At 37.7% G+C, this 19280-nt stretch overlaps 1 protein-coding gene across 1 annotated transcript; it reads left to right on the forward strand.

Annotated features, from left to right (window-relative positions):
• The first annotated feature begins 13214 nt into the window (after nucleotides 1-13214).
• LOC149387464 (BTB/POZ domain-containing protein At1g63850-like) lies at nucleotides 13215-14504 on the forward strand. The gene has a single exon (XM_089622153.1). It carries the CDS (start codon nucleotides 13377-13379, stop codon nucleotides 14502-14504), a length of 1128 nt encoding a protein of 375 aa, XP_089478279.1. The 5' UTR covers nucleotides 13215-13376.
• The last annotated feature ends 4776 nt before the right edge of the window (nucleotides 14505-19280 follow it).

Genomic DNA, 19280 nt, shown 5'->3' on the forward strand with positions numbered 1-19280 from the left:
GCGAAACAGTGGTTTAAAGAGGAGCCGTACGTACTCGCGACTCAAGTGAAACAAGTTTTTTACATCGAAGATCTTATTAAAGGCGGCGACTGGGAAATCGTCCAGGAATGCAATCATCGAGGGATTTGGGACATTCCTGAAGTTGACCCCTCCAACTCAGCCTCGATCCCATTGACTATAGAGTTGTCAAACATCGAGCGTTTGAATCATCGACACGAAATCGATGAAGCTGAGTTAGTGACTGTCGTTGACGATGATGAAGAAGACGATGATGAAAATGAGAGACAAGTCGTTTTTGAGGGAGAAGATGTTGATGTCGATATAGAAGATGATATTAACATTATAGGCATAGATGATGATGAATGATTAATATCTTTTTTGTATGTTTATTTACTATATAATGTAACCACGGTTTTCCTCCGCCATATGTGAGGTTTGTTAATAATAAAATCCGTGGTGCCGTCCACGTTTTTTTTAAACAGAAAACTAATATTTATTTACTAATATTGTTCACATCTTACAGGATGTCAGATGCAGGTGGAGCAGGTGGAGATGAGTCTCCGCTACACCGTTCAGGAGCAGGTGGAGATGAGTCTCCGCTAGAGACACCGGGTTCCCAAGGTCCTAAGAAAACAAGGGGACCAACAACCGGGTCTACTTCGGCAAAAGCAGCGCATGGGGTACCCGGTGCGAAAGTTGTTAGGTACGACCCAATCGACCAAACTTTCTACCAGGACGTAAGAAAAACAATAAAAAAGGTAGGAGTATTCAACAACCGCGTCGGCGCTTTGGTGAAAGTCCATATCCCGGTCACACTTCGTGATTGGAACGAAGTGACGCCCCAGATGTTGGGCAATATTCTGAGCGCACTTCATTCCGAGTACACTTTCGTGTACAAGGATGATGAGACCGAGGAGCTGCTTCCGGCGGATTGCTATCGTCATCAGATTGACCAGACTATCATTCGCGATGCAAAGCGTATGAGGCGCAACCAAAAGTCTAGATTATCAGGGACTTTCTTAGGAAAATGTTGTGGGCAAATGAATGTCGCCAAGAAAGAAATCCCAAAAGGATATCAAAAAGACGATTGGGAGAAGGTGATAGAGGAGTTCGCAACTGACGATTGGAAGGTAATGTATAATTCAAAAAATTATGTTATCTTCTATGAAATCGAATTATAACGCAATTTAATATGTGCAGAAAAAGTCTACTCGCAACAGAGACAATTCAAAGAACAAGAAAACGAAGTCCACACAATGGTCGATTTCTTTTTTGGCTCATCGACATTTGAACGTAAGTTTATTCTAATTTTGTAATATTTTTTTTGCAATAAATACATTACTCATATTTTCATAACAACTGCAGAGTAGGGAAGATGGGACTTTGGCATCGGCGTTAAACACGTGGGAGAAAAAACATCAAGATGATCAAGGCAATTGGACGACAGCTTGGGCGCAACAAGCATTTGTAAGTTACTTGTGTTAATTACTTAATAATCAAGTTTCGATAATCTTAATAATTTTTTTAACATATGTTTGAAGGCGCGAATTATGACTCAAGTCGAGGATACGCAGCGACAAGCAGCGGAGTCAGGCCAAACGTTTGACATAGACCAGGCGGAGCAGTACGCGATGGATACTGTTCTCGGGCAACGTCGAGATTGGTATGTCGGGATAGGTCCCTCGATCCCGAGATCCTCGTATCTCTTGGCTCAGGCTCAGGACGACAGCTCGTCCTCAGGTTCTTCATCGACGCGCGTTCCAGATCCAGTGATTAGCGAGCTACAAGCAGCGTTGGCCGCACAACAAGCTCAGATGGAGGCGTTTCAGCGACAGTTCTTTGCCTACACACAGCAGCATCCGTCTCCCATGCAGACATCTCCCGCGATGATGCACCCTGGGACGACGCCGCCATCAGCTTCAATGCCGAATGTTCAGACGCTGCCATCCGCTTCAATGCCAAATGTTCAGACGCCGCCAGGAGCTTCAATGCCAAATGCTAATCAGACGCCAGGTTCGGTAGAAATGGTGCGACATCGTTCGAGCGGCAGCGCACGAGGAAGATCTGGCGGAAGAGGAGGCCGTGCATTACAGAATTGGAAGACTTCGACTGAAAAAAGGAAACAAAAAGAATAGATTGTAATTTTTTAAATTTATTGAACGTAAATTATTAAATTTTATGAATTTAATATTAGAATTTCTATTAAATTATTTATATAATTATTCTAATTAATATTATTCAAATTATTTATTTAATTTAACAAAAAATTTATTTATTTAATTTTTTAAATTATAATTTTTATATATTTAATAGGCTGATTCTAGGCTGATTCTATTAGAATCAGCATTTAAAAAAAAAACTACAGACAATCAGATGCGACAAGTCGCATCTGATACCTTCGCGGGAAAAGTATCAGATGCGACTAGTCGCATCTGATTGTACTGGTACCCGCCAAATATTTCGCGGGGAATTACTATCAGATGCGACTAGTCGCATCGGATACTCTTCCCGCGAAAGTATCAGATGCGACGAGTCGCATCTGATACTATAATTCACGCTTTAATTTCTTATTTTGAGAGATATTTAGGTGCGACGTTTGGTGCGACTAGTCGCACCTAAAATGTCGCACCTGATAGTGATGACTTTCAGGTGCGACAAGTCGCACCTAATATCATCAGGTGCGCACTTTCGGATGCGACTTTGTCGCATCTAAAGTCGCACCTGATGATTCTTTCAGGTGCGACGCTGATGCTTTCAGGTGCGACTTTTGTCGCACCTGATGCTATTAATTGTACTAGTGAACTATCATACAATCTGAATATAAATATAAGCTACTTTTTTATTTAATATTTTATTTTGTCTTTAACTTAAAAAAAATATCAAAATTTAATTTCAATTTGTTTTAGTTGATAAAAAATTTGGTCCATAACACTTTTAAAATTTGTGATGTGATGAGAAATTATGCAATAGATTTTAAAATCATTGAATCATCAAGACAATAGAGTTTTCTTTTAACATTTTGTAATTTTATTATTTGTTAAAAATTATTGACAACAATTTTACTAATCTTAATTTTATAAAATTGAAAACTCTTCATATCCATAACATATATATATATATATATATATATATATATATATATAATAAATATAATAATAATCCATAACATATATCCATAATCCTCCATAACATATTTAATAAGAAGCTAGGATCCTTCAAACTTTCATCTACGCATTGACACACGATTGTTTGTATGGGTGATACGTGACACTATTTTAGTCAAATTTTTTTTTGTGACCTTCACTCTTCTTCTTCCGATGTTATGGGTTATTCTAAAAAAAAAAAACTTTAACAATATGCTTTAACTCAACGGGAAATTCATGGGGTTCAACGAAAGATGATTTGGAGACCTTCCCACTTCTTCTTGTTATTTTCAGCAAATTTAACAAGAAGCTTTAACTCAGCGGGAGATTCAAGGGTACAACGAAAGAAGATTTGGAGACCTTCCCACTTCTTCTTCCTTGTTATTTTCAGCAAAAAAAAAAATGGTCCTTACTCTTTAACAAGAAGCTTCAACAAAGATTCAGCGGGAAGTTTCAGCGGGTTCAACGAAAGCAAATTTGGTGACCTTCCCACTCTCTCTTTATACATTTTCCACTTATTATGAAGAAAAAAAATATATGTATAACAGGTACATCGTATGCATAAACACTTATGGAAATCTGTTAGAGAATTTTTAGGAAAAAGGTTAAGATTGACCCAGAAGTCATAAATATTATATATAACAGGTACATCGTATGCAGACGGTAGAAGTAGTCCTCTGCGGACTCTCCAGTCTCCAATCTGCATACGATGTACCTGTTATATATAATATTTACAGTAGCTTATATTGGAAGAGCAATTGCACACCCAAGATATAATCAACACATCCTCACCTGAAGAAGAACAGTACATGTCCTCTGGCACAGCACATGTCCAATGAAAGGTTAACAGAAACTGGACACCTTCATATTTGTGCGCAGGTTTCACAGGTTGAAACCAGAACCGTAACAAGAGACAGAAGAGCCTCGGCAAACACAACAGACCACTTAGAGCCTCGCTGATGACAGCATCGATAGCCTTCTGCATTAGACTGGATAGTATGCCGCGGTGACCACCAGATGTCACGGCAGTCAATACATTGGGCTGTCGGGTCCATTGGAGTGAAAAAGATTCTTGAGGCCATGTATTCAGGACTGAATCTCTCCAGGAAAAAAAAATCAATAACAGCACCCAGGAATAGTACATGCACTTTAGAAACAGGGCACCATTCAAGAAAACTTTATTCTCCGAAGCGATCACATTAGATTTGCTTCAGCTCAAGCAAATGAAAGGGACAAAAAAAAAAACAAAGCTGAATTTGTTTTATTTTCAGAAAGATGAATTATTTGACGAAGTTGAAAACCAAACCGAAGAATTTTTATTTATTTATTATTATGTAAAGAACAAAACAAAACAGAAGCCATATAAATATGAAGAGGTTGAGAAGCTAACCTGTTTTTGGCTTCGGAGTGGAAGGTCTATTGACATTTTCAACCTTGCACATGGCAGATATGAGCGAGGCAAATTGTGTTGATTGCCTGAATGCAGAGGTCAAGCAGAGAAGGAAGCACCAATTCGTTGACAAACTCAACGTCTGTATTAAAGAAAGAAGCCAGTTCCTCGGCATCGCCGACAGCTTGAAAAAGAACTATAAAAGCGTACAATCGAATGCCACATACTGTTGGCGAGCCTCCAAGGAACCAAAGGCCCTAGCAAAACGCAGTCTGGTCGATAGAGAGAATCTCAAACTCGTGGGCACTTTGTACACTGCAACCAAGTTGCTCAAAAGCTGGGGATCCGTCTCTGGCAGGTTACTGAAATAGATTTGAGAATTAACTGCAAATACACTCCAAGGATCCAGCCCCACATTTATCAGAGACGGGAAACAGAATGAAATCCAAAGATTTTGTACATCACCACAGATACATTCCAACTTTTTTTCAAAACCTTCTCATGTGGAACGTTATATGCCTGTGACCAACTGCTAACTTACTTTTGAAATCCGAGGCAAGCCAGAAAAATAATTAATTGGAAGTAATTACAACAACTGGTTCTACTATTTTCATTATATAAGATCAGAAAAATAATGTAATTGAGGATCATAAAACTTATTTATTCTCACACAAGCAAAACATCAAACAAATTGTGAGCACTACATCTACTGAGGATTCTCATTACTCGCTGGTAATCTTCTCCGGCCAAAAACACAGTGGCAAGAATGTAAATTTAAAACCCTAAAACTAATTACAATTAAAACCCCAAAATACGTTACAAACTCTGTAGCGCTAATCTAAGGTTTGAAGATTACGGATTGAACACAAAGAAACCAAAAGATTACATACCTGAAAGTGGGCTTAAAACAGCTGAAGTAATAACCGGCGTCTTGGATGATGGGGAGGTGAGCGTCTTCTAACAGGACTGAAAAGAAATAACTAACCCAGAAATAACTAACACGGGAAATTAACCCATTTCGAATTTAAACCGAATAAGCAATCAATGTAACTGTCTAGCAGTTATATTTGGAAACTGAAAAGCAGTTATTGATGCATCTCCTCAATGACCACGTTTTTTGGATAGTATTTAAAGAAGAGAAACGCTCCTTTCAAACAAACTTCAAAATTAATCACCCGTGGAAACATCATCCGCCAACATCGAACATGTCTTCTTCTTCAACATCATCATCCAGGTAAAGCTTGTTCATCACTACCACTGATTTTTTCCTCTGTTTTGGTTTCTTTGCTCACGTGTAATATTCTTTGCGAATGCGTAAAATTAGAATTAGATATTTACACACCCAGTAGTGTTTTTGTAGTGTAATATTTTTAAAATACTGCTTATGATAAGTTCTCTCCACCGCACACACATATTTTCTTTCTAAAAAACGATGAGAACTAGATAAAAAAAAAAAAAATAGAACTCTAAATAAAATGTGCATGACACTTTTTTTTTTCAATTTCCGCAGTTCGTCGTCGTTTTCCAGTGGTTCAAACAGCGAAGACGGAAATGAAGTCGTCGAAAAACTAATCCCGGAATTAAATCCCAGCGACCGCCAATGGACAACGAAATTAACAGTCGTTGAAAAACAAAGTACGAAGAAAAATAGAGACACGGGAGCCAAACATCAAAACATGGTTTTGATTGATTCGAAGGTTAGTGCTTACAAAAAACAACGTTTGTTTTCTTAATAATATTTACCATTTTAAACAATTCTTTTTTAATAGGCAAACAAGATACGGGCGACAATATTCAACAACGACGTCGAAAATCTCCAAGACACACTAGAGTTAGGGAAAACATATAATGTTTCAAATGCGACAGTAGATGAAGAAAAACCTGCGTTCAAAGTACATGGAACACACACTCATTTAACGTTTAGAAGAAGTACAACTATTGAAGAAGTGCAAGAAGACAACATCGCAATGGTCGAAAAATTATACAATTTCACTTCGCTCGACTTGTGCAAGACTTTCGTCGATACAGAAACCGATTTGAGTGCGTATTATAAAATTAACAAATTTTCTCATACATATTCAAAATGATGTTTAACTTTTTATTATTTCTTATTTTATCTCCATAACATATTTTTTGGCAGACGTCTTAGGAGTCGTTGTTCACATTTCGAAACAAGATCTAAAAAACAACGTAGATTTCTGTCAGAATTAACATTGATCGATCAAAGGTTCGTCTTTCTTTGCAATTCTCATTGGTACTCCTTACTCATTAAATTTTTTTAACACTTTTAATTTTTCCTCTCAGCTTTGAAGTAATCAAATTAGCGTTGTGGGATAATTTTGCAACAAACGAAGCGAACCTAATTTCGGCTATGAAGAAAACAAGGCCGGTTATTGTAGGAATAAATTTGAAAGCCAAAAACTATCAAGGTAAATATTTTTTTTTTCCTTATGCTTTAATTACTCAAATTTTTAGCCATACTAAAATTATATTTTATCATTTATAAAATACTTAAATTTCTTTGGCTTTTTAATTAAACCTTACAGAATAATGAGACTAAATTTCGCAGGCTTTCCTTGTTGTACGAAAAAATATGTAGATTTTCACCAACAACACACATAGAATTTGGTAACCTTATGTTTTGTACGTAAAAATATGTAGATTTACAACTAAATTTATGTTTTGAAAACTAGCTTTTTTCCTGCGTTTTTGGTAACCTTATGTTTTGTTTTTGGGAACGTCATTTTAGCAATATATCAGTGGAAAAGTGAGTGTTTTTTTTTTTTTTTTTTTGTCTATATAAGTATACACCCATCTTGTAATTTTCCCTTAACCTCGAGATTCTGGATTTTGATAGATAATATTTCTCCAGCTTGCTTTTCAGTAGTATAACCAGGCCCTTTTTAATTTTATTTTAACTATACTGTTGGATAAAAATGTTCATAATTAATTATTTTATTTTATTTAAGATATATAATTTATGATACATATAAATATATATATATATATAATAATATATATTTTACATAGCCACATAAAATAGGCACTTGTATATGGTACACAAAGCTGTAATCCGTAGTATCTATTTTGACTGGAAAGATAAACTTTACTCCATTATAACTTCTTAGTTTTAAAAAATTTAAATTAATTCCATTACTTCTATTTTGAATAGCACGCAGATCCATATGTGTATTACATAAAAATATTATAATATACCTTACGTAGATTAGTGATTTACGAAATACAAATAATTGTTGAATATGTGCCACAACAGATTGGATTAAGGCATGAAAAAGATTCAAAACAAGTTTCAACAGCTATAATTATAAAAAATAATAATAATAAAAATATGCTAGCTACTAAAAATACTTCTTAGTGCTAATTGCTATTTCCACACAAAACTGATCTATATGTATGTATACACACATTTTACACAAGTAATAATTACGATTAGGTTGAATTTCTAGAAATCTATACTATTTGTTGAAGATTGTTAATAATGGTTACTCAATAATTGTTTGGAACTATTTCTAATATCATATGACGAATTATCGCTCAATATATTTTTTTTCCTAGGTGGCATCGTATTGTCGACAAAATGATCGAGCACAATTTATATCGACCCTAAATTCTCCATTGCCAAATCTCTTTCTCTGTGGTATATACATGCATGTTGTTTCATGTGACTTCAAATTGTGAATCTTTAATTTTTTTGCTAACACTAACCCTTTTTTTTCCCTAAATCTAGGAATATGGAAAATGCATCAACTCTAAAAAAGTTGGCAAAAGAACAAAAGAAGAACCCAACGACGCAACCTATACCACCACCCAAAGAACAAGATTTACTGCTGCTTGCTGAATTCATAAATACCAAGATGAAGGTATGAAAGAAAACTATTACGTTCTATTTCTTAAATTAAAATTTTCATTGTCTAAAAGTTCAAACTTGAGTAGGAGAATAAATCTGGAAATTATTGGGTCAAAGCGACGGCGTCGATCGTAAATTATGAACAGCGTTTCTACTACAATGCATGTTCGAATTGCAAGAAAGGAACCAACTTCCCGATCAATAAATGTTTCACATGCCAGAATTGTAAAACTGAAAAAAGCAAAGTCGTGCCGTGGTATGTGCTACGCATAGAATTTTTTAATCGTTGAACTCAAAAAATGAAACAATTTCTCTCACATGCGTGTAAGTACTTTGTAGGTTACGTATTCAGTTCATTTTGACGGATGGCTCAAAGAAATTTGAAGCTACGTGCTTTGGTTATACTGCTGAAAATATCTTTTCATGCAAGGCTTCACAAATATCCAAAATTTTGGAGCAGGTTAATCAATAAATGGATATGTATATTGCTTATCTAAATTTTTTTGAATAATTTACAAAACTAAATCACATTTGCTAAAACAGGGTACGCAAAAAGATTCCTTGAAACCAATATTCAAGGCCAAAGATGCTATCACTAAAGCGTTCTATGTTAAAGACACGAGATTTGAAAATTCAAGAGGAATGCAACACCAACTCACCGTTAGCCAAGTTTACAAGCTCTCCGAGCTTAATTGTATCGACCAAGAATTGGAGAACAAAGATGATGATCTCTCCCCCGGAACTTCTAGCTCCAACAAAAAACCTAGAATTTGATTGAACTATTTTTTATTTTATTTTAAAAGAACATCATGCATTTTCATTACTTTTCTTTTTTTTCTTCCACATCTTTGCGTTTTAGGATTGCGTGTGTTGATAAAACTATGGGAAATATTAGTTTTATTTATTTGTTTGTGAATACGATACTTGCTTTATAATTCTTATTATGTCTTTAATGTATGTTAGTTTAGAAAAACTGATTAATTTTAAGTTCTTCCTTTTCAAATAAAACTATAATAACCACGTGCGTAGCACGTGTATATATATATATATATATGTATTATAGTACTCGGGTCTCTTTCCTGACATGAATCGATTACTATAAAATATTTACTGGAATCACATACTAACATATATTATGTCAATCAACATTAGTATACCTTATTATTATTATTACTATGTATATATCATAATAATAATTACTATTGATATTTATATTACTATATCACGTATATGTACACGATAAAAAAAATAACAATTATTACTATAAAATATATTTTACTATGGTATATATTAGAATAACATATATTATTTTAATCAATATTAGTATAAGTTATTATCTATTTGGAAAAGGTATGTCGTATTATGCATAAATATATATATGTTACTATTTAATATCTAATACATTTTTTGTAATTTGATTATGTAACTATCATACAATCTGAATATAAATATAAGCTACTTTTTTATTTAATATTTTATTTTGTCTTTAACTTAAAAAAAATATCAAAATTTAATTTCAATTTGTTTTAGTTGATAAAAAATTTGGTCCATAACACTTTTAAAATTTGTGATGTGATGAGAAATTATGCAATAGATTTTAAAATCACTGAATCATCAAGACAATAGAGTTTTCTTTTAACATTTTGTAATTTTATTATTTGTTAAAAATTATTGACAACAATTTTACTAATCTTAATTTTATAAAATTGAAAACTCTTCATATCCATAACATATATATATATATATATAATAAATATAATAATAATCCATAACATATATCCATAATCCTCCATAACATATATAATAAGAAGCTAGGATCCTTCAAACTTTCATCTACGCATTGACACACGATTGTTTGTATGGGTGATACGTGACACTATTTTAGTCAATTTTTTTTTGTGACCTTCACTCTTCTTCTTCCGATGTTATGGGTTATTCTAAAAAAAAAAACTTTAACAATATGCTTTAACTCAACGGGAAATTCATGGGGTTCAACGAAAGATGATTTGGAGACCTTCCCACTTCTTCTTGTTATTTTCAGCAACTTTAACAAGAAGCTTTAACTCAGCGGGAGATTCAAGGGTACAACGAAAGAAGATTTGGAGACCTTCCCACTTCTTCTTCCTTGTTATTTTCAGCAAAAAAAAATGGTCCTTACTCTTTAACAAGAAGCTTCAACAAAGATTCAGCGGGAAGTTTCAGCGGGTTCAACGAAAGCAAATTTGGTGACCTTCCCACTCTCTCTTTATACATTTTCCACTTATTATGAAGAAAAAAAATTCCTTACCAGAAGCTGTAGCAACTTTTCAGCGAGAAGATTCGGAAATAACCCTGAACGAGAAGCTTCAACAACGATTCAGCGGGTTCAACAAAAAAAAATTTGGTGACCTTTCAACTCTCTCTTTATACATTCCCGCTTCACCACAGTCAGACTTCGTTCTTTGATTGTTAATAAAGTTGGTTCGATTCCTGTGTTGCATTGATTCAGCGGGAAGATTTTCCCGAGCGGATTCGCCGCCGAGTCGTACGAGAGAGTGGTTGAATCAACGATCGAACAATGATTCAAGAAGCTAATATTTGCGGACTCATGAGTCTCTAATTTATTTTTTTCCTTTATCGCAAGAACTGACCTTTTTCTTCCTTTTATTTATTTTCCTTAAAAAAATCCAGATTGTGGACATTACATTTTGTAGACTATTGAATAGTTTACATTTTGTAGACTATTGAATAATCAGTATCATTGTAGATATTACAATTTTGTAGACTATTGAAATGACCTCCACCATAGTTATCATGCTTACTTTTTAGTTAGCAATTAGACTGACCTTCTTCTTCCTTTTATTTATTTTCCTAAAAAAAATCCAGATTGTGGACATTACATTTTGTAGACTATTGAATAATTTACATTTTGTAGACTATTGAATAATCAGTATCATTGTAGATATTACAATTTTATAGACTATTGAACTGACCTCCATCATAGTTATATATCAGGCTTACTTAGACTGCCCAAATTGTAATGTGATTGAATTTTAAGATGTTCCCTACCTTTTTTTTATTGTTGAAATGAATCATTTTAGTTATATCTTCTATACATGTGTTTGTCATGGGAGTATTATTGCAGAGCTGTTGGCGGCGGTGATAATGGAGTTGTTGGGTCGACGAGGGAGAATGGGTGATAAGCAGAGGAACCTGGTCAAGCGTTGATCACAGGATTGATGTGATTTTTGCTTCCATTCTTTTCGCTTCATTTTTTACTCTTTTCCATTATAAAGCTTATTCCCATTCGTATTGTGCTATTGAATTTTTTTAAGAATGCTCTTTGTTTGACGGGTTTGTTGCTGTTGATTTAATTATGATTTAGAATGGAAAAAAAAATGGGACATTGGCATCGAGAACCTTGTCGAGATCAAGTTCTACATGATACTGAGGGGAGCTAAAATGAACTCGAGTACTATCCTTCAGTATTCTTTACATGAAAAAAAATGATTTATTTTAGTTTCACTTTTTTTTCATGTTTTGATCAGGTGAACCATTTGAAGAGAATTGACTTAGTTTTTTCTACGCTGATCTAATTTTGGTAAGCTGTTACTGTAATTCAACCTTTTTAATTTAATTCTGCAGGTCTTTGATGGGAATTATAATTGAAGAGAATTTACCATTTTTTTTTTCCTCGAACTTACTTTTGTTTCAATGTTATTGTAAAATTTAAAATTATTATTATGATTTCATTTTGCAAGGGTATTTGATTGGATTTATTGTACTTTTCGTGAACAGTTTTGTGCTGACTTTTTGGATCGATTATTGTGGAACTCATAGCAGCGGCGACAAAGTGTCGTGTTATATTGGAGGTGAAATGTTATATATTTATCTTATTTTAATAATATTTTTATTCTCTATGTCAATTTACTTTGTACGTCATCAATTATATATAACTAAAATCTTTTGGAAATAATTAGTATGTTTTTTTTATCAATAATTTTTAAAAATCCATACCAAAGTATAAATTTAACTCTTACTTATTCTTTAATGCATTATAATTCATACGCGCGTAGCGCGTTCACCAAACTAGTTTAATTAGAGAAATTTCATTTTCTAGACTCAAAAGTTATGGAAATATCTCAATTAGACCCGCTAGTTAAAAAAATATCCAAAATTGGACTTTTGTACCAATTTTGGACGAAAATACCCTTAATTCAAAAATAAACCCTCTCTCCATCTCTTTTCATCTCTTTCATTCTCACTCTCACTTTCTTTCCACACCAAAGAACACCAAATCCGACGTGAGCCCCATTCCGACGCCCAACCACACCAAATCCGACGAGTTCCAACGCCCACCACACCAAATTCGACCGAATTGGAGGTGAATTTTTTTTTTTTTTTTTAAGGTTGATTTGAATGAGATTTGGAGGTGATTTTTTTTTTTTTTTTTTTTAAATCTGGGAATTTTCGATGAAGATCATCGGAATCCATCGGATTCGGTCGGATCCGACCGAATCCGATGGATTCCGATGATCTTCATCGGAAATTCCCAGTTTTTTTTTTTAAAAAAAAATTCTCCTCCAAAGATGGATTCCGACACGTTCCGACGAGTTTCCGAAAGTGACAAGAATTGTGATGAAGATGATTTGAAAATGAGAGAAGAATATGAGTTATTTTGAATTAAGGGTATTTTCGTCCAAAATTGGTACAAAAATCCAATTTTGAATATTTTTTAACTAACGGGTCTAATTGAGATATTTTCATAACTTTTGGGTCTAGAAAATGAAATTAGTATTGAAAAAAGTGAAAGAAAACAAAGCGGCCATAATCCTCCACATGGCGATCCAGATTTTAACCATCGTCTCTTATTTCTTCCCATCGTTTTCCCTCCAGTCCAGAGTGATTAGACAAAAAAAAAACTACCCATTTTTCCCTTTGCCAAAAAAACAAAAAATAAATAAACACCCCAAACTCTTGCCAAACACGCAAAAAAATGACGAAGAAGAGACAGCGCGTGGTTCACACGTCGACGACCTCCACCGCCGCCATCATCACCGATTCATCCTCCGGCGCCGCCGTCGGAGCGCCGATACACTCCTTCCCGGATTCCTCCGAGCCTGACGTCATCCTCCGCCTCTTCGTCGACCCCTCCTTGCCGTCCCTCCCTTCTCCGACCGCTGGAACTCCGCCGACGGCTCCGGAGACTCACCTCCACCTTCACTATCACGTCCTACGCCGCTGCAACTACTTCTCCGCCCTCCTCTCCGATCGCTGGACCTCCTCCTCCCCCGCCGGAGCCGAATCGAAATCCGATCCCATCCGACTCAACCTGGGAATTCCGTCCACGATCGACGCCGGAGTCCGCGTCCTCAGCCTCCTGTACACCGGCGACTTCACCGCCGCGATGGACTCCGCCGCGGCGGCGCTGGACCTCCTCCCCGTCGCCCTGAAGCTCCTCTTCGAAGACTGCGTCAAATTCTGCGTCCGATTCCTCGAGGCCGTGCCGTGGACGGAGGAGGAGGAAGCTAGGGTTCTGATCCTCGTCCCTCTCCTCGGCGGCGGCGACGAGGTTGAAGGTCTCGTGGCGAGAGTCTCTCCGGGGAAGAAGGACTCCGGCGAGGAGATGCTCCACGGCCTGATCGTCTCCGCGATCCACAGCCACCCGAACATGGCGTTCGTGAAGGCCTTCGTGGCGAGGCTGATGAGGGAGTTCTCGGCGCGGGACTCGGCGCGGCGGGTTCTCGAGAGGGCGTTCAGGGAGAGCCTGAAGGTCGTGAGGGAGTCTCTGGAGGAGTACTCGAACCCTAGCTTCCGCGGCGTGGTCGGAGACAACCACGACGAGACCGAGGCCGTTCAGAGGCTGAACCTCCACACGGCCATGACCAACGGGAAGCATTTGGCGTGGCTGGTCGAGAGGATGATCGAGCTTCGGGTCGCCGATGCTGCCGTGGAAGAGTGGAGCGATCAGACCGCTTTCGCTGCCGATCTCATGTGGGCTTTCCACGACGGAGCGTGGTGGAATATCGTCCCGGGGCTCCCCTCCGTCGTACTCCGATGCACCCTCAAGTTCGCTGCCGCCAGTGGCGGAGCCAGGATTTCAATTAAGGGGGGGCAAATTTGAGAAATATTTTTGAGGAGGGGCATTATTGAAAAAAAATAAAAAATTTTGGGTCAAAAACATAATTATTAGTAAAATTTAGGGGTAAAATTATAAAAAATATAAAAATTTGGGTCTAAAAAATAATTTTCAAAAATTGAGGGGGGGCATTGGCCCACCCTGGCCCCCACCTGGCTCCGCCTTTGGCTGCCGCTGTTGCCGGCGGTGGGATTCTCGCCACCACTCAGGTAAATGAAATGAAGAAGAAATAAAAATATGAAGCTGAGTTGCTAATTCGGGCCCTTTCAAATTCAAAGTGTGAGGATTGGTTTTAGCCTCTTGTTTGGTTTTTGAAGAGTTTAGAAAGAATCTGCTTGAGTTTCTTGGTTTGATGTTTAACTTGCTAACTTAGGTCTCTGCATTGAGAAGTTATAGAACTCTAGTGACTAGGGTGATTTATGGGGATTTTGCTTGGAATTTGGGGTGGTGGGTTATTTTGATTTTTAGCATCATGTTTGATTTGTGGAGAGTTTCGATTGAATCTGCTCGAGTTTTGGTTTGATGTTCGACCTGCTCATTTAAGCGGCCTCTCGTTTCAGAACTAGTGAGTTGTGATTTTAGCGTCTTGTTTGATTTGTGGAGAGTTTCGATTGAATCTGCTTGTGCTTTGGTTTGATGTTGGACTAGCTTACTTAGGTCTCCGCGTTTGATGATTTGATTTTTCTTTCATCTTTGATGTGTTAGTCTCGGTCTAGTGATTCAAACTCTATTTTTTTCATTCAAGTTGTTAAATGGCTATGAGAAAGGGCTAATTTTAAAGTTGCAATTATTAGTTGGGTTTTCAAGGATTAGAAACCAGAATCTGACTTTTGTACCTGTTTGGCTTATTGCTCTACTGACCAAACTCTTTGCATAGATGGGGAGGCACATGATGATTTATATTCTGGTGAACTTGTTTCATCATACTCTTAACTCAAAAGTTTTCTGGCGGATAACTTTTTCGAGGGACATCATTGTGACGTCACTAGAAATTTTCCATTTTGACTACGACTTAAGAACGAGTCTCGAAGTCGCAGAGCTAAACACTAGGTCGAGTGAGGACCTAGGTGCCAAGACAAGAAAAAATCAAAAATAAACTAGAGAGAGGGAGAGAGGATTTTCGGCCACAATGTCTAGAGAGAGAGTCTCTCAAATCTCTTAAACTTGGATGAATGAATTGTGAGGAAATGAGGCTCCTATTTATAGGAGAGGTTTCACCTTCAATATAAGGTAGTTTCCTCTTCTATAGAATATCACATATTCATGAGCAAAATAACCCTTATTTCCCATTCCACTTGGGCGCCCAAGGCAGCCTTCTAGAAGGCTAGGATTTGTTTCTTTTTTTGTTCATTGGCTTGCCTATTACTCTCATGGCCGAAATACCTTGTGCATCCTTATGCAAATTTGTTTCCTCTTTTTCTTTTGGCAAGTATCTTGATACATTTATGCACAAAATAAACTCTCTTTCCTTGGGTATTATGGGCGCCTATTCTCATCTAGAAGGAGCTTCTAGAAGCTTCTTCATTTGTTCATGACAACATGAGAAAAGCTCATTAAAAATTTTCAATAAAATTCTTATGAAATGAAATTAATTCACAAGGCCCAATAATCAAGTTATGGCCGAGTGACATTAAGTCATCAAATGAACTTGTCAAAAAATTTATTGACATTCATTTCATCATGTCTCAAAAGACAAAAATACCCTTTTGACTATTTTCGTTCTTGTTTTGACTTAGCTTCCAGTTTAACTATTCCTATCGATGTGATTCGTGACAGTGACCTCATGGACCCAAATGAACAAAGCTTGAGCTAAACACTTGGACTCAAAAGTTCACAAACCTTTTCCAAGTTTAGCTTAATGCCAACTGACTCCACTAAAGAGCTGACACTGAAAATCTCTCGGTTCAAATGAATTTATTTTCTACTCAAGAATTCGACCTAATTATGATGAGCGGATCCACTGAATATTATCTATGTTTACCCTTCATGAATGTCATCAGCTAGTCGGGATTTACTAAATTACCATTTTACCCTTCTAACTGTTATTTCATCAACTCCTTTGTCGCTTGTGAATAAGTTAGAAACAATGTATTGATGAGGAGCTAACAAGTCACATTGTTTCATCCAAAAGAGTCAGGACTCAATTTGGACACTGGCCAGTTCATTTATTCACACTCCAAGGAACAAAGCATGAGGTGACATACATTGCATTTCAGCAATCTTGTACATGAATTCCATATCTATGAGAACTTCACAAAGTTACTCATGACATACTCACAACTTAGTACTTCACCAATAGGCCTTGTTCGGAATCACATAGTGAGTCCGAACTTTGACTTTCTCAAATGAGAATACTAAGGTGTGAAATGGCATGTCTCATTTCAGGATTAAGGTAAGCATGATGCAATTCATACATAGTGACTTCGAGACATAAGAGGTTAAATGGTTTGTTCTTATATTGTCTCTAGAAGTGCACTGGTCAATTCAGTACCTTCGGAAGATACCTAGAAGAACTATAGAGTCCCCAACTCTCAATGCCTCATAACCAGACATCATAGATTCTTCTAACAATCATACTGAGGTCAATAGTCCTTTGACCCTAAGATTGCGAATATATCGTTTTAAGCAAACTCTGAAGAGTTTGTTCATGCAAATCTACATTTGTCTCTTCGTAAGTTGTTAAGTTTGTTTATGGACTAAAAGACTAAGGTTTTATCATAAAGCTTCAAAAAAAGAAAGAATGAATAAACGTTTCAACTTTATTAATGAATGAATAGGCAATTACAAGCAAGAGTCTTCATGAGACTTTATTACATCAAATGTACAAAACAAAGACTACAACTCTTCTTGTGGGCACTATTGACAACAGCGGCCCCCGTGCTAGAAGCCTTGGCGCCCTCGGCATCAGAGGCCTTGGCGACCTCAGCAGCTAGGAGCTCGGCGGGCGAAGTCTCGTTGTCGAGCTCAATCAGGAGAGTTCCCGGGGGAACAGTGACTGTCGTCTCCTGGAAACCGGAAGATGGATTCGACGCAACCGGGGCAGAAGTCTTGGCCAAAGCCGAGGCAATTTCGGCATCTTCGGCCTCCCTGGCGGCTCTTCTCTTGGTGCGCCAATCGACCTCCTCGTTGTTCATGCTGGGCGAGGGAGGGAGCGAAGATGGGACGCCTTCTGAAAAATCATCTATAAAAAAACAAACGAAATTAGAAAACGAACTAAAAGATAGTAGCTCGACCATACCAGGTTACTTGAAAGGGGCGGGCCAGAGACCGGCTCGGATGAAGCGGTCCGAAGAGACGGACTTCCAAGAAACCTCGCCGGTGCGAAGTTTTTGGACCTTGTTGTTAAACGAGTCTGACGGGTAGAGGAGAAATTTTTCTGCAAAAGACATGGCAAAACATTAGTCCAAGCTCGACCGCAGATCGCCATTGAAAGGGCTCCACCCCAGGCTCAGTACCGCAGTCCGTCTTCCAAGGGAAAGACAGGCATCCCTTCAACACCTCGACGGTGTGTTCGTTGATTTGAAAATAAAAATATTTCGACCCCCAATTTTTATCTTTGCCAGGGAAGTCGGTGATGACTCCCTGACGAGGTCGATTCGACAGATAAAAGCACACCGGGTGATGCTTTGAATTTCGCTTGGCCACCAATAGGCGGCCAAGATCCTTGACCTCCAGCTCGACCCCGACTTCTGGGGATAATAACAAGAGCGCCATCACCTGGCACACGAAGTTCGGACACATCTGGGCAAACTGGAGGCCCAGACGATCACATAACTCGATTAGGAGCCTGGGAATCGGGAAGCGCAGTACGCATTCCTCGAAAAACACTTGGTATGCGCAAACAAAACCAGGTATTACTCGATCGGCGGACTAGCCTCCTCGTTTCATATGAAGACCGTCGGGAAAATTATACCGTTCCCCCATAACAGCAAGGTCTTTCTTCGTCAAAACCGAAGGGGAAGACAATTCTTTGTTGGGATCATCACGGTTCATGTCCGAGGTCGACATGGTTTTCCAGAAATTCAGGAAATGGATAAAAAAAAAGAGAAGAGAGAACCAAGAAGAAGAAAGAACGAGCAAAGAAAGCGAAGGGAGAGAGTTACCTCGAAGACGCGAATGAAGATAATAAAGAAAATCCCAAAGATTGAGACTTTATGTAGGGTCAAATCATGTCAAACGGTTGGGATTCTCGAGAAATTCGCCATAATGGGAAACGTTTGGGCTCCCGAAGCAGTAGCATGACGACACGTGTCCAGATACTCGCCTGGTGCATTAAATACTCGAGTATTTCGTAGGATTTCAACCAAACTAAAAAATCTCGGTTCGATCTTAAAGTATTTTTTTATATATATATCACCATTCAATATAAAATATACTAGGGGACTGGTTGTGGGAGTAGATTTCGCCCTTCCCAGCTAGGTGAGCTAGTTCGGCCCAAAGCCCAGTTCGGCCCAGAAATCTCAGGCGCGGGCGAGGTCGGCGCAAGACGATAGCAAGGAATTCCTTGCCGAAGACCGAAGCCCAGTTCGACCCAGGCCCATAGACGTTCCTGGATGATCCGGCTAAACGGTTCGCGCCACCCACCTTCTCTATGAAACGGTCAAATCGCCTAGAGGCAAGGACGAAGACGAGATTAGTGGACTAAAGACCGATTCTGCCCGTACACGTGTGACGATCTGAAGAAGAAGGAAGGACGGCGAGCTAGTTATAAAAGCCCGCTCAATCTTCATTTTGCGACTACTGATTTTCATGCTGAAAAAC

Source organism: Urtica dioica, chromosome 8 (assembly GCF_054948205.1).
Source record: "Urtica dioica subsp. dioica isolate 48M chromosome 8, U.dioica_male_clone48M_v1_H2, whole genome shotgun sequence".
NCBI lineage: Eukaryota > Viridiplantae > Streptophyta > Magnoliopsida > Rosales > Urticaceae > Urtica > Urtica dioica.